At 38.9% G+C, this 26,386-nt stretch overlaps 1 protein-coding gene across 1 annotated transcript in view; it reads left to right on the forward strand.

The window, feature by feature from the left end:
• The first annotated feature begins 3,409 nt into the window (after positions 1 to 3,409).
• Positions 3,410 to 26,386, forward strand: part of LOC149079123 (terminal nucleotidyltransferase 5C) — a 62,118-nt gene continuing 39,141 nt past the window's right edge. Inside the window, exon 1 of the mRNA XM_089240000.1 lies at positions 3,410 to 3,792. Within this exon, the coding sequence (XP_089096126.1) occupies positions 3,700 to 3,792 (93 nt within the window). The 5' untranslated portion in view covers positions 3,410 to 3,699. The remainder of the gene's footprint in view (positions 3,793 to 26,386) is intronic.

Genomic DNA, 26,386 nt, shown 5'->3' on the forward strand with positions numbered 1-26,386 from the left:
GCTCCGCCTACACACACGTGTACGCTTACGTATTTCACGTACAAGATTTGCATTTTTGTCTAGAAGCAGTGGTTTTACATTCAGTTCAGTTCTTTTCATGGAATTCGATAAAATATGCAAATTCTCTTAATTTATTTCACCAGTGTAGATCAAGGATCCTCAACGTTTTGGGTTCCATGGATCCCCCTTGTGTAGTGTCCGTAAAAAATAAAAGCCACGAACCTTTTTTTTTTTGCACTAATAAAATGAAGGCCACGGTACCCTTGTGCTAATAAAATGAAGGAAACGGACCCCCTTACTGAACCCATGACCACTTACATCAATGAAATATAGGCCACGGGGCCCCTTGTGCCATTAAAATGAAGACCTGGTACCAATGAAATGAAAGCTACGGATCCCTTGTACCAATAAAAAGAACACGGGCACCTTATACCAATAAAATGAAGGCCACGGACCCCTCGTACCAATAAAATAAGGAACAAGGACTATTTGATCATTGATGTCGCACCACGGTGATTTTCTGCACACGAGGGCTAATTAGACCGGGACCTACAATTTATTGTCGATTCCTAACAGCAGGCTTATTTTTTATACTCATCGAGAGGTTGGTGCGCTAACCCATGGATGGGGGACTCCCTGCGGTAGCAATTTTTTTGCTGCTGTCAAGTCGCCGTTTTTGCTGTACCCCTGCGTCAGGAAAGTTTTCTGACAAGGACGAACCGGGTATCGAACTCGCGACACCCCTTAATATGCTTTGATACTTCAGGCGAGTATCTTATCGACCTGGGCACCCCTAACAAGGACCATTTGTACCAACAAAATAAGGGGCATAAAACACGTGTAAATTTTTTTTACCAATCAAATGAAAACCACAGACCCGTTCTATCGATACAATAATGGTCAAGGATCTCTTGTATCAATAAAATGAGTCACTCACCCCTGATACCAATAAAATGAAACCGCGGGCCCATTTTTCAGAATAATATTCACACAGTGCAAACTCACAATAAGAGAGACACCCATGGGACCAAACATTTTTTGAATTTAATGGTGGTGTCCTTTATTCAGAGATTTAAAAAAAATCTTATTCTCAAGGGGACAGGGATCAGGACATTCGTCCCTTATATAGTCTTTTGTCTTATTATATGTCTTTTCTCGGAGTGTCCCTTGAAAGGAGGTTTGAATGAATATTATAAGTTAATAATGAGTTAATTAATTTCTCTTACAAGCTCATACATTCCATCCCCGAGGGCTTTCCCCCAGGATGCGCAAGGGGTACGCGCATCCCTGGTTAAGAGTTGCTGATTGTGTAATTTAGTCACAAATTAGAAGAGTGGACGAAAATGACTAGAAACGATTAAACTTCGGATAAGTGTCTGCGAATTCCTGACTCAGTGGTGTAACAAAAATAAACAAATTGGCGCTTTATCACATTTTCAGGGGTAGCTCGAGACAAAATCTCTACACGTGAGGGGCCTATTTTTAGCGTTCGCCCTACCCCCTCCCAAATCAATCCATCCCAACAATGCTGAACAAAACAATAATTTTTTCCGCTTTTTCGTCTCCGATTTGACCGGCGCCTCCTAGAGAAAGAAGGCCTCCGCACGCTGCTCGTGACGTCAGCAAGTAGTCCATTTTCCCTCAGAATATTCAGGGTAAAAAAATTCCGCTGTGTGCTCGGGATCAATATCATCGTCGTGCGGAAAAGAAAAGATCGTGCTCAGAATTGGCTATTTCTATGCCCCATATCCAATCACATGCGGTATTTGTGAGCCAACCAGGAAGATTCTACGCCAAAATAAGAAGAAATGAAATGGGAAACTGTGGTTCAAAATATATGGCAAACTTTGCTAGGTAGTCTTCATGACGTTACAGATGAACTTGGCAAACCGTGTGGAGGGCTTCTATCTCTAGGAGGTGCTGATTGGACGGGTTTACGGAAAATTCATCGCCAACAATTTACCGTCGGAAAATTCATCGCCAACAATTTACCGTCGGAAAATTCATCGCCAACAATTTACCGTCGGAAAATTCACCGACAACAATTCCCGCCATGCAATTCACCCCGAGGAAAATTCACCGACAACAGTTCAATGAGAGTCAGAAAGCGAGGGAGTGAGCGATTGAGTTACTGAGTCAGTGAGCGAGCTAACTACTGAGTGAGTGACCGAGCTACTGAATCCGTGAGTGAGTGAGCTACTGAGTGATCTAGTGAATAAGTGAGAGTGAGCTACTGAGTGATCTAGTGAATAAGTGAGAGTGAGCTACTGAGTGATCTAGTGAATAAGTGAGAGTGAGCTACTGAGTGATCTAGTGAATAAGTGAGAGTGAGCTACTGAGTGATCTAGTGAATAAGTGAGAGTGAGCTACTGAGTGATCTAGTGAATAAGTGAGAGTGAGCTACTGAGTGATCTAGTGAATAAGTGAGCCGCTGTGGTGGTCGAGTGGTCATAATGACGGACTCGCATCACGAGGATTCGGGTTCGAACCCCACCGTCGCCATAGCGGTGGTCGGCTGAAGTTCGTTTCCTGTGGTTCCCAACTTCGAGGCACAAATGCGAGCCGATCTCCCCATTAAAAAGTCTCGCCACAGAGACAAGTCTCGCCTTAATGTTTTTTGATCAATAAGAAAAATTTGCATCCTTCCATCTCGGATTTGGCAGTCCTCGTAGAGCGGAGTGGAATTATTTTCTACAATTTTCAAAAATTATTATTCCATTAAAATTTATGCATATCCCCCGCCCATATTCAGTGTTCCCTCTAGAGAGCGAACAGAAATAATTTTCCCTAATTTAATTTGGTCAGTAAATTTTTTTCGTCGTTTCCTCCCCTCGGATTCGTCGCCCCTGAACAACAGACACAGAAATAATTTTCCTTAATATTTTTCGGTCGTTAAGTTTTTTTTGCGCGCTCTCTCTCTCTCTCTTCTCGGATCGACACCCACCTTCTAAGAGCGGTTAGAGAAATCGTTTCCCCCCCCCCCAATATTTTTTCCCGTTGTTTCATCTCCGACTTGGCGCCCTTCCAGAGAGCGGCGCCCCGTGCATCCGCACACGAGCCACAAACCTAAAAAAAAAACCAAAAAAATTGGTACTTTTATCAATACGAACGGATAACCATATCAGCAAAAAAAAAATTGCAATTATTATCAGACACACACACATTTTTAAAGATCCGAAATATCACGTCGCACTTGTTATGTGATTCTACAACACATTCACCATCACCGCGCGTCACAGACTCGAAAGAACACGCACGCACCTACCACTACGTCTTTTCTTTTTCAAAACTCGCCCTCGATCATCCGATTGGTCGCACGTGACCCGTGATGCAATCCCACACGTCCGACGCGAGCGCCACCTCGCGTCCGAAGGATCTGAAAAAAAATTCCCCCTTACCTTTCTACTTCCTTTTCGAGCTTGGAGTGCGGTGTAGCTAAACGTGCAACTAATAACATCCATAAAGAGAGGAAAAAAAAGGAAAAAATTCAAGAAAAAAAAATTTTTTTTTTTCTTTTTTCTCTTTAACAAGAGAGAGTTTCCTTTGAACTCTTTCTCTTGAGAAGCACGTTTTAATTTATTTTTTTTTACTACACGCGCCTCCTCAACATACACACACATAGTCCCGTCCTACCGCAGATAATAAGGCTATTTTGTACTTATATCAATTGCTAATTATTTTTTGGTTGTTCTTCCTTGTATGCCTTTGTGTTCGATATCCGTCATGGTGCCAGGAAGTACTAAAGAAACGACTCTTCAGCCGTTCGATTTGAAAGATCTTCCGTTGATACAGGTATGTGATCGATCATTGTTATGCGTCGATATGATATGCTCTAATTATATACACGTGTTTAGGGTTTTTTTCTTTTAAAAATGGCAATTTTAAATATGTGGATAGTTATAGACTTCTCGATGGGGTAATTTTTTTTTAGGATAGGCATCCTATTGTGATCTAGATGTCGTGTCGTAGGGCAGGTTTTAATTTGGGACGAGTAGGCCAACGATGCCTGAACCAAAATTGGGGTTTTTTGTATGGTTATTAATAAAACTTGCCTGAATTTTTTTTTTTTAAAGTTATTTCCATTGCAATGATTTTTTTTAATTTTATTCACCTGATATTTTGATTAACCTGAATTTATTTTGAATTCACCTCGATTTTCAAACAATTTCATTCACCTGAGCTTTTGTTTCTAATATTCACCTGAATATCTTAATATCATTCAGCTATCTCTATTTTCTTTAAATTCTTTCCTCCCTGAATTTCATTGACCTAAATCTTGTCAATCAAATAACCTAAATTTTGTCGATCAATAATTCCATTCACCCAAATTTTTTCGATCAATAATTCCATTCACCCAAATTTTTTCGATCAATAATTCCATTCACCCAAATTTTGTCGATCAATTCCCTTCTTAAATTTTGCCAATTCCCTTCTTAAATTTTGCCAATTCCCTTCTTAAATTTTGCCAATTCCCTTCTTAAATTTTGCCAATTCCCTTCTTAAATTTTGCCAATTCCCTTCTTAAATTTTGCCAATTCCCTTCTTAAATTTTGCCAATTCCCTTCTTAAATTTTGCCAATTCCCTTCTTAAATTTTGCCAATTCCCTTCTTAAATTTTGCCAATTCCGTTCACTTAAATTTTTTCAACGTCATTCAGCTAATTTTTATTTCATTCACCTGATATCTTCCGAAATTTTAATTCACTCAAATTTCTAAATTATTTCCACGTTAAAAAATGTCTATTCCTTAATTGTTTCCTTTAGTCAAATTTTTATTTGACAATTTGATCTTAAATTCAATTTAGTGCTTTGTTACTTGAAGATTTTTTTCAATTTGTAAGGTCTTTCCCCCCCCCCCCGAACTCGTTAAGGTGGCCCTGGGAAATCGTCTAATAATAGGAGGCTTTGACCCTGGCTGAGAGTAAAACGTAATAATTTCAGCGGATGAGAAAGATTATTGTAACAAGGCGGGCTAAGGCTCTCTTAAACCACATGTGTTTGAGAATCATTATGTTGAAATTTTTTCCGGAAACATACGAGAAAAATTTATTTCAGCAGAACAGTTATATTACAGTAATCCGCTTAAGTTGTTTTCGGTTAATACGACCGTCCACCCACGCGACTTCTGAGTTTAATTTTCTGTACTAACAGACTCCGTGTGTGTGTATGTATATTTTTAAAAATGTTTTTTTCTTTTGTTTATCTGTATTCGGTTGCATTGTAGTTTTTGATTAAAACCTCGCCATACCCGAGTTTCCCCTTTTCATTCACCCGAGTAATTTCCCTCCCCCCTTTCATTCACCCGAGAGATTTCCCTCCCCCCTTTCATTCACCCGACTGATTTCCCCCCTTTCATTCACCCGACTGATTTCCCCCCTTTCATTCACCTGAATGTTCTCCGTTTTTTCATTCACCTGAGTGATTTCCCTTCCCCCCCTTTTCATTCACCTGAGTGATTTCCCTTCCCCTTTTCATTCACCTGAATGTTCTACGTTTTTTCATTCACCAGAATTCCCCATTTTCATTCATCTGCATGTTTTTTCATTGAATGGTATATTCTAGATTTGTATTCGAACCAATATCGCAATCCTGATTTTACAGCTTTGACAATCCAAACAACTCTCGGATTATTCGGATCATGTATTTATTTTGCTCAACCGTTCGCATATAAAACTGGGAAATTTTTCGTACGATTAATCTTTTAGATGGGAATGTTATGTAACTGATATCCCCAAATGGACTGATCACATCACAGTTGGGACTGACAGGCTGGAAAACTTCTACGGGCAACTTTGGTCGAATTTATTTTCTTTCCTCTGAATAAATAAACCAGTCTTAACTTGTGTATTTAATTTTGGAAAAAAAATACTTTAATGGGGTTTTTCTATTTTTGTCGACGGTTTTTGAAATACATTCATCTTTATTCATTCACCTGAACTTTTCTTTGCATTTCCTTCACCGTCCCCCATTTTGTTGTTCACATTCTCCTATTTTATTCTCTGTTTCCCCCTATTTCCTTCTTCCCGTTTTCCCTTTTTATTCTGCATCACGTTGCCATCCTTTTCATAATGCTGAATGTTTCCCCTTTTCATTCACCTGGAAGTCCCTTTTATTCACCTGGAAATTTTCCCCCTTTCATTCACCTCAATGTCCCTTCCCCCCCCCCTTTTCTAATTCACCTGAATATATTTTCCCCTATATCATTTTCCATCACGTACGTCCTTTTCATTCACCTGAATGTTTCCCCTTTCTCCATTCACCTGAATGTTTCCCCTTTCTCCATTCACCTGAATATCTTTTCCCTCTCTCCATTCACCTGAATATCTTTTCCCTCTCTCCATTCACCTGAATATCTTTTCCCTTTGTCATTTTCCTTCGGTTCCCCCCTTTTCATTCACTTGAACTTATTTTCCCCATTCCAATCACTGAACCTTATTTTACGCATTCTATTCATATGAACTTTCTTCCTCATTTCAATCGCCAGAACCTCTCCCCTCCAATTTCATTCGCTTCAAACCCCCCTTTCACTCAAGCAGATTGATTTAAAAATAATTTCCCAAATTTTAATTCACATGAAAATAAATTTTGAAGATTTTATTTCCTTAGATATTTTTTTTAATCAATTCGTTTAATTATTTCAAAAAAAAACTCCAGAATTCATTTTGAGAAATTTCCTTTGGATTTCCAAAATTTCATTTAAACCCAGATTTTTTTTAATTTGACAATTAGCGTGATTTTTCTTTTTTTTAATTTTGTATAACCTAAATTTTAATTTTTTAGATTTAAAAAAATCTGAAATTAATTAAATTACAATTTAACATTTCAACATCTAAGACTAATACAGGGTGTTTCATAAGTTTGTAAATAATTTAATAACTTACAAAAATAGATTTTGAATTGGTATATTTGAATGCGGTTTGCGAAATAGTTATATTCACGAAAAATGATTTTATTTTTTGGTACAGAAAAAAAACCTCAAATTTTTGTCGATAGAGGGCAATAAACGAATACAATCAACGTCCTATAGGGTGTACGATTAACACCTCATTTCTGAATTTTCCTGTTACTGGCGCTTACATAAGGTTTTCATAGAGATATTGACATTGGTGGATAAAGCACTATTTGTGAAGTTGTTTTACCTCAGCCACGAATCAACGGCTCAAGCTTTTACGAGTGTTTCGGACACAATGGATTGAAGAAAGGTTTTTCGCTTTTGTGCAGCGTCCTTTATATGAATATGATCTAATTTTTTTCCAGACCCTCCCACTTTTGTTGGAATACATATTTGAATGCGGTTTGCCAAAAATACCAATTTCTTGAATTTTTATAAAGTTTTGAACTTTTTTACGGGGCACCCTGTACATCGTTTTTTCCCCTCATTCAACTGTGATTTTGGATGTTTTTTCAAGTACCGAATGAGTCACCGAATCCTGGTCCATTCATTTCTTCATCCACCTCCAGAAAATTCCTGGGGGAAAAAAAGTGAAAATTTTGAAAATTCCATTTTCTGTTAGACACGTTCATTTGAAAGCCCTGAAATAAATCTATTCTCGAACATCACGAAATTTGACCTCGCCGGCAAAAAATATATTATAGGGGAAAAAAATAAATAAAGCAATACTTATCGTCATTGTTTTCTGGCATCGTTCCCATACACTTACAGCAATGCCGGGAGCCTCGATATCTCGATCACGGGATTCCTCCTTGAACCTCTTTTTTTCCCCATTAGATATTATGATGACGTTACGGTGATAAATGCCATCTTTCCTCATGTACAGTTAACTACAATGGGCACGAGCGAGATCAGTGAAGACAGGGTTGCTGGCCGTTTAAGGTATCTATCTCTTACACGGGTTTTCATTTTTTTTTTTTCTGGTGCGTACGTGAATTGGCTGCCCATAAGTGATTGAGATGCACTGCACCGAATTATTGCCTTCCAAATAATCTTATCTCCATTTTTTTTTCTACCCTTTTTGCATTCTGTCGACGCATGATGGATGAAATTATTGCATTATCACGTCATCGGATGAAATTAGATGCAATGCGGAAAAAAAACTGCAATATATTGATGAAACTGATTTTGTTTAGGGTTGTTCCACCTCCCCCCCCCCCCCCCGCAGCTGCTGACAGCTTAACACTTCAACCGGCATAGCAGAAATCACTGAACCCTTTGTAAAGTGTAGGCTTTCGTCGGAGTTTCAGCAGGTGCAAAAGTGAGGGGAATGTGGAGTGAGTGTGTGTGTATATATATAGAGAGAGAGAGCTAGCTTAACTCATTTTAACCGGCATAGCAGGAGTCACTGAACCCCCTTATAAAATGTCATTTTTTTTATGTAGTAGTAGGGTTGTTTCTTCAGGTGCAAAAGTGAAGGAATTCGAAAAGACAGCTTTCACAGCATAAGTCCCTGAACCCTTTGTAACATATAGCCTTTCGTCGGAGTTTTACCCGATGCAAAAGTTGGAGAATGTGTATAGACAGCTTAACTCTTTAACCAGCGTAGCAGAAATCACCAAACCCTTTGTAATTTTTTTCTGTTCATGAAGTAGGCTTTCTTCCGAGTTTCGGCAGGTGCGAAGGTAAGGGGATGGTGAAATATATCCTATTGAGAAATCTGCTTTCAAAATATTTGGATTTGTCTTCGCTAAATTAAAAGGCTTTTAAGAAGGCGAGATATCTCGTCAATGCTTGCGAAAGTGTTCATCTCTATTTTCCTAAAATTTTATTGATCAATGCAGCAATTCATAAATAATCCATTGTGAATTTCGATCTAAAATTTTAATTTCGTGGATACAAATTTGATTTTTGATTTAAGTCTCGTAATTTTTATAGCCTTAGAAATTTGTATTTCTAGTCTACCACCATATTGTTAGTCATGTCTTCATAAACACAAATGGTGCGTCTTTGAACTGGACTTTTCCATCACGGATATCGACGGGACAATGTAGACAGTAGCGTACGGACCTATCATCGATGGGACCAAACTGGGGTCGAGAGATTCTCTTCCAGAGAAATTTGTTCTTGCTTCAAAAACTATCATTCCACAAATTGAAGGAAATTGATTAAATAATTTTATTTTAATTTTTAATGAAGTGCTTAGTCTCGGTTCAGGGTTCTACTTATTCATGGGTAATACTACCGACGCTTGCATAAGGTTTTCATAGTGATGTTGAAGTTGGGGGATAAAACACTATTGGTGAAGTGAAGTAGTTTTATATAAACTATGAATCACAGGTTGAAACTTTACGAACGTTTCGGACGCACGAGATTGAAGAATGGTTGGAGTACAATCACTCACTCCTGCCGGACTTTCGGGCAGCACCCCTAGAGACAAAAATTTGAATTAATTCTTTTCCTGGTTCAAAACGATGATCCCCTTTCGTGAGAACTTTTCTACAGACCGCAATCAACTATACAAATTCTTCCAACTTTCATGAATTTTTAACAACTAAGGAATTTGCGGGACGTCTATACTAAAATGCCGTAACGGCAATGCCGTCTTAATTTGAATTTCCGCATTGGATATGGACATTCATAACGGATTAGTAACATAAAAATAGCCGATGGAGGGGGGAGTGCCACGATAAATAAAATACTTTATTTGCATGGCACGTCGTCGTAAAGATGGCGTAGTAAGTAATGGAATTATACATAGAATAAACGAAAACAAACCTTGAGGTGTTTCATATTTTTAACACATTTCCTGGATTTTCATTTTTTTCTTTTTACGTGTAACATCTACAGTGGGATAAGCACGAAAAAGCGGGACACCTCTCAAATATTTCTTCCTATTTTCTCTGTCTTGAAAGGAAGCGAAAGTGCGAATGAAAAGAAATGTAATCCGAGTCGTCGAAGCTTATAATGAGAGAAATGGGGATTATTTCATGTTTCTTGTTATTCATTAATTCGGATTAAGAATTCATTTCATTTTCCGGAAAAGCAGGTTTTTCTAGTAATTGATTCGTCTCATTTCTCTTCAATGGAGCGGATCGTATCATCCTAAAACCCATCAATTTCTAGACCAGTGTGTGTCCGACACATATATATTTTTTTCTCTTCTCCCATTCCTTGTTGTTCGATTCGGGGCCATCACCGGTTAACAGAAGGACTCTCGGTGGATGAATCACGAGCTTGAAATTCCTCTCGACCTCGATTGTTATCTGATAGATGAACACTAACCGGGCCTGGTGAAAGTGATTTGTTGCTTGTTATCTATCCGCCGGTGGTTTTGAGTTGGATTAGAATGGGTCTTGATGGATTGGAGCTTCGACTCACTTGGATTGATGAGTCTTGGAAATTATCTCCTGGAAGACTGATTAAAGGCCTAGTGTATGGGCTTTTAAGGCTTTACCAGTTTGTCTCTTTTGAAGCCATTCGGAATCCGCAGTCGAAAGTATAGGTACCTATACTAAAGAAGTTTCCTTCCAATTAGGACATCCGAGGACACTTCTCCAGTCTATGGTATGTGTACCTCCTGAAGGTACGTGATGGGTCATCAGGGGTTGCTGTAATTTTGAAGTATATGACATCCAACTTAGTTATGGGCAACTTTTTCTCAGTCACCTCGTTGGGCATTTTCCCTGTTGTGGTGTTGTATTTGAAAGAAAACGAGTAAAGTAAAGAAAATGGCACACTTGTCCAGCAACGAACTGGGTTCCCAAGGTGTCGTCCTTAGAAAATTATGGAAAAAATCGAGTACATTCATATCTCACCCAGAATCAAGTACAAGAAAAAAATTAGTGACGGAATGCAATTACTAACCGCTTCCCGTACAAGCGATAGGTGAGAAATTCGATGATCTCCGTTTGACGAATCGGCAATGAATATGGTAACCTTATCCTAACCTAACCGCATGTTAGAAAAAGGAAAGAATAATGAAAAGAAAAACGGTATAATAAATACCTATACTCCGACGTAACACTTACAGATAAGAAAATAAGGTACGAAGTAGATTTATCTTTTCCCCCTCACCTATATATACCAGTTCTCTTTCACTCTTATGTGCATGTATATAGTAGAAGGATGCACTACATAGGTAAAAACTTTTTTTATGGGGTTGCAACAAAGTTTTGCGGTCATGAGGGGGAAAGAAAACGAAGACTTGTTTGAATTTGTTCCACTGGCGTTTGGACGCAATATTACGTCCGAGATCGTAAAATGGTTAAAGCCAGAAATTTCTCTTAAAAATTAGAACAGTCGGCTACTACTTGGCGATGTTCATAAAACACTTCTTTTCACTAGCTTCTCTGCTCTAGAAACTAGTGATTTCTCTTTTTTTCTCTGTACTGTAATTGATCACGTGTCTTTAATACTTTAGGGTTGTGGAATTTTAAATTCATTTTTTGCCTCTATTGGCGTTCAAAATATTAATATTAGATTTTTTTTTTTTAGTGACCGATAATTCTGCCCCTTTTTTGTATTTTTGTGCATATTTAAATGAGTAGAATCAGTGATAATGTTTCCAAAACTTCTTGAAGATGTCACTTGAGACCCTTAGCTTTTTTTAAGCCCGGCCCTGCTCATTTAGACATGGGGTTACTTCAGCAGTTCTAACAAACCGGAATCAATCTAGTTTCGGCGATCAGACTCAAACAGTGACAGTTTATATTAATCACGCCAACCAACTCCAGAATTTTGCAAGATGACATGTGACCGACCCGGTATCCAAACAGGTATAATAAATCTCCGCATTTCAATAGCAGTCAAAGGTCCCATAAAAAGTTAAACCACCGTTAAAGGTCTCCACCCTTAACACCTCTAGGTCAGGGTGTCTTAACCCTGTCTCAATCAATACCGGTGTCGAAGCTTAATGCCTTAAGCTTAATCGCGCTTTCTTTAAAAAACATTCTCTAATCGCTAGAAAAAGGCATTTGTTCGACTTGGTTGCCACTAGTCGTGATTCTCACTTGATTTAGGGCAGTTTTGCAAGGCGTTACAACGCAATTATAACTCGCGTGTACACGCGAAGAGAAAAAAAAAACTGGATAAAGGCGTAAGGGCAACGCGTTTGAATAACTGCGTTAGAGGACAAGCGGTTTGTAAACTTATGCAAATTATCTGTTACAAGAAGGACTCTAGAGCACTGGAACCCAAGAGAATAATATGCTAATCAGATGAGATTTCTTTCTGAAGGGAGTGTTGCAAAATGCGTCTGTTCTGTTTGTCTGAATGTGAATATCGAAATAATTTGTGAGCAGAAACACGTGTTTCCTAATGGAGCCCTTTCATTTTGTTTTGTTTTCCGATGAATGAATGGCTCTGACCGAATGTTTTGTGCCGTTGAACGGCCTTGGCGATTTTTTTTTATTTTTTTCAGGCTCTCGTGGTGGTTTAAATAGCGATTCTTATAATAAGTCGAATCTGTGTCAGTGAAGCAATATTAAGAGAGAATGCTCGAAGGTGATGTTTCTTGGATAAACATTTGGGTGTGCCCGATGGGAATTTCCGCCGCTAGGATTTTTGTTCCGGTTTGGGATTTGTTTTAATCCGTGGTTCCGTAAATAATTGAATTTTAAGTGGTCTTGCGTGTGATTAATTTCATTTTGATTTGGCTGTTTTATCAAAATCATCGGCTCCGATGCCTCTAAAGCTTATTTCAAGTTGACTTGCTTTATATCGGATTGACTGGTTGATTCTATGTCTTTATCCACCTACCCTTCGTTTTCAATTCTTTGAAATTTAAATAAATTTAAATATTAAATAAATTACTTTTTACATTGTTTTTCCTCACCTTAAGTTATTTTCGAAATTTTTCTCACGTAGATTATTCTAAATTTTTCTAACCTGAATATTTTGTTTTCAAAACTTTTCCCTCATCTAAATTGTTCCCACTTAAATTATTAAAATTTTTCCCACATAAACTATTGAAATTTTTTCCTCACGTAAATTAGTTTTTAAATTTTTTTTCACCTATATTTTCAAATTTTGACCCCACAGTGCACGATTTTTTTTTTTGACAGGTTACAGAATATTTCCATTTCTCTTCTTAATTAAGGGGTTTTACTGCCATCCATGAACGGCTTTGGAAAGAAAATGAGAAATGGGAATAATGAATGGTTTCAAACATGAAGTTACCAATTGGCAACATGAAAAGAAACATGTTTGCAGTAGCTGTTGCCGGTCGGCAACACTATGCACAGTAGGGTTAATACCTAATTTTTTGTAAAACTTTCTCACCTAAATGTTAAATTTTCCCTCCTAAATATTTAGTTTTTATCACCTGATTTATTTTAAAAACTCTCTTGTCTTTGAAATGAAACAAAAAATCAAGCTCCCGTGTTGGTTGAAATAGCAATTGCAGTCGACGCTCGTTATTCGTTATAACGACCATTCCGTTAAAACAACAGTACGATAGGTCCCAAATATTTCCCCTATTTCCGCCTTATTTTTCATTCAATGTAACGAGTGATAAAGATCATTCAATCCATTATTCTGGCAGAAATCGGCTCGCCCACACCCTCGTTTTTTTATTGTTTTGAAAAAGAAATGAACAGAATCCCGCGTGATTGAATGTGTATGACTTTGATGCTTGGAGAAGGTATGAAACGGCTTAAAGAAAAGAAACCCCAATGGTTAACTAGTACCATCATTGGTAATTTGCTTACCATTCTGCTTTATTTTCTCACATGGTGGTTAACCCCAGCATCTCACGTGAAGCAATATTAAGAGAATGCTGGAAGAAATGTTTCTTGGGTAAACATTTGGTTGAGCCCGACGGGAATTTTCGCGATGTTTTGGTCGGATTTTTGTTCCGGTTTAGGGTTTATTTAATTAATGGTTCCATAGATAATTAAGTAAATTTTTTAGGAAGGAGTGTGGAGCTAATTTTAATTTGACTAATCAAATCATCGGCTCCGACTCCATTAAATTTTATTTCAGTTAATTTTGGGAGGAATTAGTATTCGTTATATATGCGGGTTTGTGATCAAATTATGGTTCAGTTATAAAGTTCCTAGTGTCGTGAAAGTCAGGGATGTAATTTTTAATTTCCTAAATTTATTTTGAAGATGAAAATAATTTAGGTGTAAATTTTTTCTTCAAAAGAGTTTCATATTTCTCCTCAAATTTTTGCATTCTTCCTCGCATATTCTTTTCAGAATTTTTTACTCGCAAAAATTGCTTTTAATTTTATTTCCCGCATCCAAATTATTTTCAAAACTTTTCTCATGTAAATCCATTTTCAAAAATATTTTCTCTTAATTCAGGGAAAATTTTTTGAATATAATTTATCTTCAAAAACTTTCTCACCTGAAGTATTTTTCGAAATTTTTCTCACCTACATATACAGGGTGATTCAGAAAAGATGGGATAAACTCTTTAAGAGGCGACAGTACACACCAATTCAAATAATTGTCATCAAAGAATGCATGGTCGAACATGAAACGCAAACGCGCTGGCACGTTTCGAAACAGCCGCTCCGCAAACATTAAAACGGCATTCCTGTTGAAATTTATCGGGGGAGAGAATACAATGCATGCAACTCTAACCTGGAGAAGAAGAAACCGTATGCAAATCTGCGTCACAGTGCATTAGACCAGGAAGCAAGAAAGGATCCCGTTTCGCACAGCTGCCAATGCAAGCGCGAAAATATTTTCGGATTGGGGAGACTCTCACCGTATATTTGTGCTACCTCTGTGGTACTTCCGTTTGCAGCTCCGTAAGTGGAATGCATGTCTGCTTTCAGTATTGCTAAAGTGCGCCATATTATCCCATACATTACAACTATTAGAACGGTTGCACGCTGGAATAACTTCACAGGGATTTTCGTCCGCGCCTTTTATTCACTGACGCCGATTTGCATACGGTTTCTTCTTCCCCAGGTTACATTTGCATGCATACTCAAATTTTATTCCTAAAACTTCAGTAGGTATTTGAAAAGGTATCACAAATTATTCTCCCATGACCATTCAAAAAATCATCCGGAATGATCCTTCAAACCGGAACGTCTGGTCACACTAGTCATGGTTTTAAAAACAAAATCAATCTGACAAAGTTTATATTTAATATTATCAGCACGCTAATCGTAATCTTTCGTAATAACTTCAAAAATCGCTTCATCTGTATTCACGTATGCAGGTAATTAAGTGAAAATTAGGCTAAAACGTTGAAGCTAGGCGCCGAGATAAAAGGCCGAGAAACCCCGAGGGTACGAAATAAAAACCAAATATCACGATCATATGAATATATCACGTATAACCATTTCCTAATTCCCAATACAAAACACACACGCGATAACTCCATACTGGAAAAAATAATTAGTTTCGGTTTCTCTTTCCTCCATCTTTAGATAAAATGGAGCAAACAACTGAACTCAAACATAGCGATGCTCATCTTAACAATATATATATATATAATTCTTCCTCATCATGGGTAAACGAAATCAAGATTGTGACCTGAAATCGTGTCTTAAAATGAAAAAGAAAGGATACCGCCATATGGTTTTTTTTGTTTTTCTATCTTCCTATTGAAAGTGAATTCGGAAGAAAAACAAAAAAAACTTGAAACCTCAAAACTTTCTTTTTTTCTCAACATGCCGTTTATTTAGTCTGACGTTTAACCTGATTTTAATATTTGTTTTATTTGTGTAGAAACGGCCATAAGAGAGCTAAAGGCGGGGGGGTATCAGATGATAGCGCTGTGAATTATGGGAAATGATACTGTATGATTCAATTTAAGATTAAGGTCATCACTAGGAAACGGCTGCCACGTTGGGACAACGTCTAATTTCGGGCTTAATGCTGAATAGAGAAGTCCTCGGAATGCTCTAACTGGCACCTGAAAACAAGCATTTGTCCATTTGGTACAGACTACGTCCATCAGAATACATGTAGATGATCGGCCAGAAACTGCGTCCGCTGAGGTTCTGAGAAAATGGTTTAAGCAAGTTCGGAAGGTCTAAAATACAGTGATCTCTCACATACGCGTAGGTGCAAAAAAATAATGAAAAAAGACATAAGCGAGAGGGGGGTGTAAGTGAATAACATTATAATGTGCGACCGGGAGCGCAGAAAATCTTCTTATTGAGAGAAACGTATAAGTGAGAGGATGTACGTGAATGGGAGATCACTGTATTGCCAAGAAGAAAACAAGCCGTTATTGAGCTACCATTTGACTTTATAAAATATCAAACTGGCATGCAGCAACACCTATAGCCTCATGAGGCTGACAGCGTATGCTGAGTCTCCTATCAAAATGGCGCAGTTTTTGACGGGACTCTATCTTTGCTACTAGCTTATAATCGTTAGTGGTCCGTTAGCTGCGTCACCTGGCTCTTAATCGTCGATGGTTCATTCACGCTGAGTTAACTGGCTTTTAATCGTCATCGTCCGTCCGCTGCGTTATCTTGCTGCCGATGGTCCATCCGTTACGTTATCTGGCTTTCAATCATCAATGGTCCATCCACTGCGTTATCTGGGTGTCGATGGTCCATCCGTTACGTTATATGGCTTTCAATCGTGAATGGCCCATCGCTGCGTTATCTGGCTTTTAATCATCAATGGTCCATCCACTGCGTTATCTGGCTGACGATGGTCCACCCGCTGTGTTATCTGGTTTATCATCGTCAATAGTCTACCATCCGGTGCGGTATCTGACTTTTAATCGTCAATGGTCCATCCGCTGCGTTATGCGTAATCTGGCTGACGATGGCCCATCCGCTGCGTTATGCGTTATCTAGCAGACGATGGTCCATCCGCTACGTTATCTGGTTTTTCATCGTGAATAGTCCACCATCTGCTGTGCAGTATCTACCTTTAAATCGTCAATTATCCATTCCTTTCATTATCTGGCTGTCGATGGTCCATTTTCTGCGTTTTGCAGTTGTCGATGGCCTGCTCATCGGTCACTTGGCTCCGGCGAAATCCGTCTACCAACTGACCAGATGGATGAGGAATCCATCTGTTAATCTGAGCATGAGTCAGTTTGAGTCTAACATGGTACAACTCAGTTTTCTTCGTAAACGACCACTCAAGGTTAATCCTTTGCGGTTTGCCCGATCACTTGTTTTACAACAGTGGCTCTAAACCAGAGTCCTTGGAGTGGTTCTAGGCGGGGTCCATGAGCTGTAATCAAAAAAAAAATCAACTTATGGTTTTTGAATTATGAGTTGAATGTTCGATAATGTTGTCCGCTGCTTCAATCTTAGTGACAAAGAGGATTCTTGGCCTTCGTTGTATTTGTGGAAAGGATCCGAGGAACGCAAAAGGTTGAGAACCCCATGTTCTACAACTGTGTATTTTCTTCATTCTCTTCACACAAACTCAGAAAAGCATGATGATGATCCCAATGGCCGGCACAAATCTGTTGGCTACGATCGAATCGACTAGTTTCCGACAACCACAATACCTGCCACACCACAAGCACAATACATTTACGACAATTACCTCCACGTGTATCTACTCTTGTGGATAGCTCCGATAATTTGCATAATGTATCTTACCACCCCTAATTCCGTAGTCTTTTTTAGAGTAAGAAACGCATGTTGCTATATATTAACCTCTTTTTTTCGTGATACGAATATTAATATCTTGACAATATGCCAATATTGATGGGATATTTTCCAATAATATCGAAGAAAAGAAAATTCCCTTCGGTCACGATTGATCGATATCGATCTGACACCGATTGGGATATTCGAGGGTTACTCGGGATATACCGTTAGCTCATTAGTAATGCACATCATGAGTGAGACGGAGTCCATTAATCTTTTTTTTATTCTTTCGCTTTATTTAAAATCGTTAATTGATCCCGTTGATTGAATCGATATTCAAAAATAAAGTCACCGAGATTGTAAATCTCCTCCCAATCGATTTATGACCGAAGGTAATTGAAATCGTGACCATTTATTTCTTATTTGAATTTGGAATATCACGGGGTCGCTGTCAGTTTGAGTCATATGTAAATTAGTTTTCTGAAATGATAGTTATCGTGTCGGATCGCTATCTTTTTCTGTGAAAGTTGAACAAAGCGGACAACTTCCTTGACGTGACCGCAGCCGATGAAAGACCACCTACATCGGTCATTTTGTTGGTTTTTTTGTTTTTCGTGAACCCACATGTCATCTATGGCTTCCCCGATGGCTGTGGAACATTCTCTATTGCATATTGATATGAAGAAGAGGTTGATTAGGAAAGCGAATTCATGTGTTAGGATGTTTAGTAATCATTGGTATTGGTTGCATTTTTTTTTTCTTTAGCCACGTGAGTTCTGGTTTTCGATGATCGATCACACTTTAGCGGGAAAGATTCGTGAGACAAAAGTGATTGTTGGTCATAAGATCTAGTTACCTTAGAACAATTTTGATTCACCATGAGGAAGCTGGGAAATAATGCTTATTTAAAAATTGTTTTGTGTAGTTTGTTCAATACCAGCTTGTTAGCCAAGAGGCTTCAACTACTAATGTTTAGTAGAAATTTTGTGATTCTAACTAGGGTTTTTGGGGGGAGCAAAGTGATTTTGTCATCCCTGCACTGTAAAATCCCGTAATTTTATGATTAGAGCTCAGATGTCCAGGCAAAAATGCCATAAATGACTTTTTTTTTTCCTTTTGAAAACTTTTATAGTGTGATCCCCCGGTCTTAGGCCGAGATTACACTATAAAAGTTTTGTAAAAGCTCTTCGATAAAACTCAAAAAATTCAATATATATATATATGATCACCGGTTGAATTTTCTCGAATGTAACCGATGTGCTTATTGGTTGTATTTTTCCAGTTTTATAAAAGGTCTTTTATCAAAATTTTATAGTATAATATCGGCCTTAGGCTGGGATTACACTATAAAAGTTTGATGGAAAATGTTTTTACAAAACTCGAAGAAAAAAAAACCAATAAGCCTATTGGTTACATTCGAGCGAATGTAACCAATACTCATTAGTTGCATTTTCCAATTTTTATAAAAACTTTTATAGCATAATCCTGGCCTTAGGCCGGTATTACACTATAAAAGTTTGATAAAAATTCCTTTTATAAAACTTGAAAAATCCAACCAATAAGATTATTGGTTACATCCTAGAAAATGCAACCGGTGACCTTATTGGCTGCAGTTTTCAAGTTTTATAAAAGGACTTTTACCAAACTTTTATAGTGTAATACCGGCCTTGGACATATAATCAGCATTCGTTTACGTTGAGCAAAGTCGTTCATGAAAAATGTCACTTGAAGGAGTACCGCAATACGTATTAGCATAATTTTTTTTTTTAAAGTTAATTTTTCTTTAATTTATATATTCCTTCACTTTAAATATTCCAAATAATATACTAAGAAAATAAATGAAAATTATTCGTAACTCGAATGAGCCCCACGATTATATTCCCAACCGGCTCCGTGTCTGATAACGGTGGCCCTGGAATCGACCTAATCCTAAGAAACCAGTCTTCATTTTTGGCATGGGGCCAATTTATAGTAATGGCATCATTATACAAGTTGAACTATAATTGAAACAGATGAAGTGAGTGCATCCAATTTTTTAGCCGGTTTCCGGACCCAGTTAGCTTTTAGTTATTTTTCTTTTTTACAATAATTATAATTTTCTTAAAGCCTATTTTAAGTATTAAGTATTTTCGGTGCCTTTTTCTACCTATTTTGACCATTGTTAATGTCTAAACTTCCGGGCTCCGGTTATTTTGTGTCCACCTAAAATTTGCCGCCCCTCAAATTGGACTCCAGTCCATTTTCCCGCCCGTCTAGTTCCGACCCTGTATGGATCTAATAAATCTACATATGCTGTATCAGTGAGTGTTTTATTAGATGCGTGTATTTATTTGGTTTTTTTTTAGACTGCATATCGCTTAATGAAGCATTTGGTCCTTTTCGAGACTGTAAAATGTAATTAAACCGAAAGGAACAACTGCTGTTTCAGGACCGTTTTTCGAAGTGTGAAGTCATTGCATGAAACCATTTTTTGCATCGGTTGAAGAACTAAGGCCGAGTTCACCGAGAGCCTTGTGTAGTAAATGTTGTCTCATCCCTTTGAAGCCGCCTTGGCTCAGTGGGTGTCGTTTCGGATCAGGTGCGTGACGTCACTGCTCTAATACACTTAAGCGTGGCCTTGAAATACCAAGGTAGCTAATGGTAATTAATCTTATATCACCCATGGGCTAACAATACGGTTAACAATACCCACTAAATCAATACGGTTAGTGATACAACTGTAACATCGAAACGGATTGATTAAAACCTGAATTCGGTTTGCAGTATCGGTCCAGTGTGAGCCCGGCCTAATGTTGCAAATAGATTTTTGCAATTATATTCGTGGTTTGATATTAATTGCCAACCTTTCTTGAAAATCGAAATCGAGTCTCTGGAGCCTTTTCATTTTTTTTTACAGTTAAATTAAGGGCTAAAAAGTGATAACCATCAATGTGTATGAAGTAGAAATGTTTCCTGCAAAATTTCTGGAAACCATAAACCATTGGCCAATTTAGTGAAAATACAGTTTCTCATACGCTAACACAGACTTTGCTTAGCTTTCTTCATGGTTCCGTTCGTAAGCAGACTATCGGCCTCTGCGTTAACAATTTCCATTCTGGTCTGTCGATCTTAATACTAGAGACGTTGCCAATCTTGTTGGTGCTTGAGCTAAATGTTTTGATTGACACATGCGATTGGCTGTAGGAGTTATCCATCTTTCTTCAGGTTTATTTTTACGACCATTTATGCTAAAAATGGATATCAATGGATCTCTCGGCCGCTAAATAATTGTCAATGAAATATGCTAGAACCTTTATTCTATTTAGGGCAAACAAGTTCGTCCGTAAGAAGGGTGGCAGTAAAAAAGGGTTTTCATTCAAGCCTTCAAATAAAAATTAAGAATTTTTCGTGAAATAGCGGTAAACGCATCTGGGGGGAGGCTGACCATTAAGAGAGGTTTCGGTGTATATATTTTTTTTTTCAAGAATTTAAAAAATATTAAACGTCGTATCTGCATGTCTATACCCTGTCAGTTTCATCTTCTGATTCTGACCGGCCACTAAAATACAGCATTTTCCAGCATAAAATACACATAATCCACCATTTCAACATCATCCATCCAGCTTAAATACAGGGTATCCCATAAATGATTTAAAAATTCATAAAAATTGATGAAATCGGCATATTTGAATGCGGTTTGCGAAAAAGTTATTCTCACGAAAGGGGACCTTTTTTTTTTAAACAGAAGAAAAATTAGTCCAAATTTTTGTCTATAGAGAGCGCTGCACGGAATTACAGCAGAAGTTATTGGACCTGGACCTTGCTTCAATCTCTTCTTTGTCCGAAAATTTCGTAAAGCTTCTGCCAGTGATTCGTGGCTGAGGTAAAACACAACTTCACCAATAGTCCTTCATCCACTAATGTCAGCATCACAAGGAAAACCATATGTAAACACCTGTAACAGGAAAATTAGCGCGTGGCAAGATGGTCGTCTTCCACCATGACGTTCGATCCGAAGAAAGAACATAGAAAACAAGTTCCGTACCTACCGGAGCCTGGGGTGACCACTGGTAGATGGCGCCTTCATTTCCACGTAACTCCATCGATAAGAAATTGCCGTTTGATATGACCGGAGTTGGTGTGTGAGGTAAAGTAGCAGCAGGAAAATTCAGAAATCAGCATACAACCTGCATTTTATAGGACTTTGGTTTGCATTTTCCCCTGTGATTGTGCTTTCTTACAGCGCCCTGTACCGACAAAAGGCGGAACTAAATTTATTCTGAAGTTTTTCTAAAATTTTTTCCAAAAAAATCCCCTTTCATGAAAATAACTTCTTCGCAAATACGGATTCCTTCATTATTTTTATGAATTTTTAAACTATTTACGAATTTATTGGGGACACTCTATGGTTTTATTTCATATTGCCATAGACAGCAATATGAGCACATATCCTGCAAATTTGCCATAAATAACTACCCATGCATTTCCCGGTTATAACTTCAAGTTTCCCGGTATTTCAAAAGTTTTGGACTCGGGCGATACCGAATCTTGTAAATTGATCTGTAACAAGTATCTAATGATTCATTGGCAATGAAAAGGGAAGGGAAAAAAGTCATCTCTCGGTATCTAGACTAATTGTTATCGGGACGACGGCGATAGAAAACGGGAAGTCTCACGGGGCCCTTTTAGATGGAGACTGATTCCACCGCACGTCGATGGAATATCAATTGAATTCACTCGCATTTTAATACCGGCTCGTGCCACAGAATTGATGAATTTTGACTGCTTTTTTTTTAAATGACGAAAGAAAATAGTTCTGGATTTTCCTCTCTTTTTGATATCAGATTGTTTACGGGTTACGCAATAAAGGCCAAAGTTATTGGGCGTGTTTTCTTGTCCGGTACTGGTGGCAGTACCAGGCGCTAGACCCACAGAAAAACCGATCTCAGTAGCCTTGCCCAAACTAATTAACCGTTATATATTTCGGACTGGACTGAATGTTTTCATTTGAGTGTGTGTGTGTGTGTAAACCTTCTGTTTTTCACCCCACCTATGCGAAACAACCACACCCAAAAGGAACACTGCCGCAGTCGCGATTTCTTTTGGCTTCTGGCAAAAAAACAGTGTATGTACCCCTGCTATACGTTAATGAATTCCACGGTGTTGTAACTGATTATAGCGTACTTTCTAAACTAGGTGGAAATCGGGACCACACCTGCCAGCCCCACTCTTCTTTCGTCCGACACTCAAGGACTTTTTTCAAAACCAAGGTTCGGACCTGAATCGTTGAAGTGCATTTCATGTAGTTCTTTTTTATTTTGAAGGTTAGTAGTAACAAGATCGTGTACACTGAGTGTGGAAGTTAAGTAAGAGCGTGATCTCTTTCAGAAATTCGATTGGTTTTGTTTGGTTTTTGGAGGATATACTTCCCGCTAATTTAGGGTTTTGTGAGTTCATGAGTGACATGAGTTTTTTGTTTCTTTTGAATGTGAAATATGCAAGCCAAATCACTTCCTACTGCTGTCTAATCGCAAAGAACTAACGCCTTTCTAATTCCAAGTCCCAACGTCAATGTTCTTAATTGCGCCTGGCTATACAGTTCCAATTCATACACTATCTGGGCTAGCAATGTGGGTTCATTTTGTACTTGCGACACCACTGTCTTGCCAATAAGCGTATACAGGCTCCTTGAGCGGGTGGGGAGGGGGGGGGAATCATCGAAGGTTTGTTTATCGACCAGGAGAGAATGTCCACCTCCACCCTCCCACCTATGCAAATATGATCTGCCCTCCCCGTACCCACTTATGGTCCTGCCAATATTTAACAAGGCTGGTTGAAAGAGCTTCGATTGGATCGACGCGGTAAGAAAATCAAAACTAGGTGCCTAGGTGCACGCGTCATGGAGTTTGATTTAATTTCTATTCCCCCTGAAGAAAACAGAAATCACAAGCAGATGCTGTACCTTCTCGTGCTTAGATCTGAGGAAGATCAAAGGGAAGCCTTTAACTCTAGTGCCCAGATTTCCGTTCATGGGTTCCGCCTCGATGATTACTTTCTAGCTCGAGTGTCAAGATTGCAGTCCGAGGAGGAACACAAATGCCAATGTTACAGTCCAAAAGGAAGACTTTAAACGGAGTGCCCAGATTGCAGTCCTCGGGCCTCTACCCCAGTCTCGAGGGGAAGCCTCTATTCCTAATGCACAGATCGCAGTCCAACTGTACCCCGAGTTCCCAGATCGCCGGGAAGACTGTAGCCCGAGTGCCTGGATGACATGAAGGGGGAAATAACATTTCAATCTTCATACCCGAGTGCCCAGATCGTAGTTCACGGGTGTCTCCAACCCAAGTGCCAGTCCACGGAGAGAATGGAGGGGAGGGGGGTCGGACCAGAGTGTATAGATTGCATTTCAAAGGTCAGCCTCTGATTCGAGCGCCGAAATTGCAGTCCAAGGCACGAATGCCAGCCGATGCCCCCGTTAAAGTCTCTCCACAGAACAACAGGCCTACAACTATACGAATACCCAATCATTACCCTTTGCTCAAAGAATAGATAGTAGCACAATATAGCAAGCATTACACAGAAACAAACTTCGATTAGGTTCCCAACACATACTTCCGCATTCCAACATGCACTCATTCATTAGAAATTCCATAGAGAAATGTGGACAAGGTGCGTATATGGTCAAGTAGTAATAGTCCAAAGGGAAACTTTCTCATTTCCCAACATTGACTCAGTGATTCGAGTGCCTTGAGGAGGCCATGCCACTTGATTAATCTATTGGTGCATAGTACATATTGAAGGTCAAAAAAAAATTTTCATTGTGAATGAATTATCACAAAAGTATAAGCACAAAAGGACACTTGCATCCCCTCCCTCCAAGACAATTGTAATACGTACTGTAATTGCGTATTAACAATGAATTTTAAGAGCTTAGTTTTTCTGGAAGAGGTCTCCTGAACCGTCCCCGTCCCTCGAGGTAGAGTCCTGCGTACGCCCCTGATTTCCACGCATTCTATTCGGAACTAGACTTCAGTATGGAAAATTTTTTTTTTCCTTAGTCCATTTGCAGGTTGACGTCAATCAGAGATCAGAATTTCCACCGTAAATGTTTGGAATATTTTGAGCTGTTGTAGAGTGGAGTTCTTAAGCTGTATGTGAGTAAGTCTTCGCGTTTGCTTAAAAGTATACGCGACAAGGCCTTTTCCTTTCATCATCCCCGTCTAGAGCAGGTTAAGGCAGCAGCAGCTATACTATAAATCTGATGTGCGTACGTAATCAGTTTGCACAGCCGATATTTTAAGTTCCCGATAACGAAGGGTAAGAAGATTTACGTCTCCGGTTAAGTAGGGTAAACGATGAGTTTCTGATCTGCGGATTCTCCTCTAAAAAAAATATCACAAGAAGAGCAATTTCGTAATACTCGTTGACAGTCGGAAAACGTAAGACATTTTTCTTGTATCTTCCGCAGCTGCGTAACATCAAAGAAAAAAAAGCACTTACGCACCTGCCAGGACTTTTTCCTCCTTCCTCGAGTTTTCAACAAATATATATTTTTTTCGCATTCACAAAATGTAGAAAATATTGAGAAATAGGTGATATATTCACTCGAAGAGTGATAGATCTATTAATAATATGCGCAGGTCATTACAAAATACATATTGCGTAATCATTTATCTTTCAGCTAGAGCCTAGACATTGCTGAAATAGATGAGAATATTTGGACCGATTTATTGGCGGCTCCTCGTTCAACTAGGCCAGTGGTTCTCGAAGTGTGTGTCGCGGCTCTTAGGGGCATGGTGAACGTTTGTCAGAGGGCGTTGCGGCGAGTAGATGGTATTTATATACGCCTGTTCATAGATTTGTTTGGACGAGTCTACGGTTTACATGCAAACGCTATGCCTTGTCCTTGAGTGGTTCGCGTTGGGATTTCCTATCCATGTGTACGTCGGTCACGAAATGTATTAATGTATCATGGCGAACCAAGAAACGCGCACTAGACGAACGGTAATCTTGGGGAAACTCTGCTGATGATGGTTTTGGGGGGAGGGCGCTTGCGTTACGTCTTTGATTTTGTGTGGCTGAGGCTGCGGTCGAAACCGGGTTGTGTGTGGGGTTAGTGGGAGGGAAAAGAAAAAACGAGAGAAAAGGCACACGGCAAATTTGCAAAGCATAACCACGCCAAACTATTTCAGAGCAAGAGACCGTATGTATATGCGCCTTTAGACTCCTTTGAGGAGCCGTGGCTAAACGTTGACTACAAGAAGGAAGCCAAGAGTGGCAAAAAAAGACCACGAGATAGAGAACCGCTGAAAGGTAGCCGAGTGGCAAGAGTTTGAGAACCACTAATATAGGTCATTAATACCTAGATTATATGCTGGGGCAAACGAGGGTGCCATCAGGCTTGTCGAAGATTTCACATGATGTAGTTTCCAACCGGTGAAGTGCATCGAGAACAGGCTAAGCTGCCACAAACATGGAAAGAAGGTGGAAATCCTTGACCTATACCAGCGTTTCTGAACTCTAGGGATTATTCTTAGGGATTAATATCAATGATTTCAGTGTGATGGTGATTGGTCTCTCGAAATGAAATCGAAGCTCGGGTTGATCACTCGAATAAAAATTTTCGTTCGAGTGATCGGTCCCCTTGAAGAGTTATTTCCTCCTCGGCGATCCAGAGACTTTTTTTCAGCCAATTTGTACTTTTTATCGCCTTCCCGGGGCGCAGTAGCCCAGGTCGATAAGATACTCGCCTGAAGTATCAAAGGACGTTCAGAAGTGTCGCGAGTTTGATACCCGGTTCGTCCTTGTCAGAAAAATTTCCTGACACCGGGTGTAACAGAAATGGCGACATGAACGCCGAAAAAATTGCTACCGTAGTGAGTCCCCCATCGTGGGGTTAGCGCACCAACCTCTCGAGTATAAAAAAAATAAGCCTGCCGTTCAGAATCGGCAATGAATTGTAGGTGCCGGTCTAAAAATTAG

The sequence above is a fragment of the Pholcus phalangioides genome, unplaced genomic scaffold, assembly GCF_987345545.1.
Source record: "Pholcus phalangioides strain wild (caught in Gottingen) unplaced genomic scaffold, Ppha-v1.0 ptg000012l_1, whole genome shotgun sequence".
In the NCBI taxonomy this organism is placed as follows: Eukaryota; Metazoa; Arthropoda; class Arachnida; order Araneae; family Pholcidae; genus Pholcus; species Pholcus phalangioides.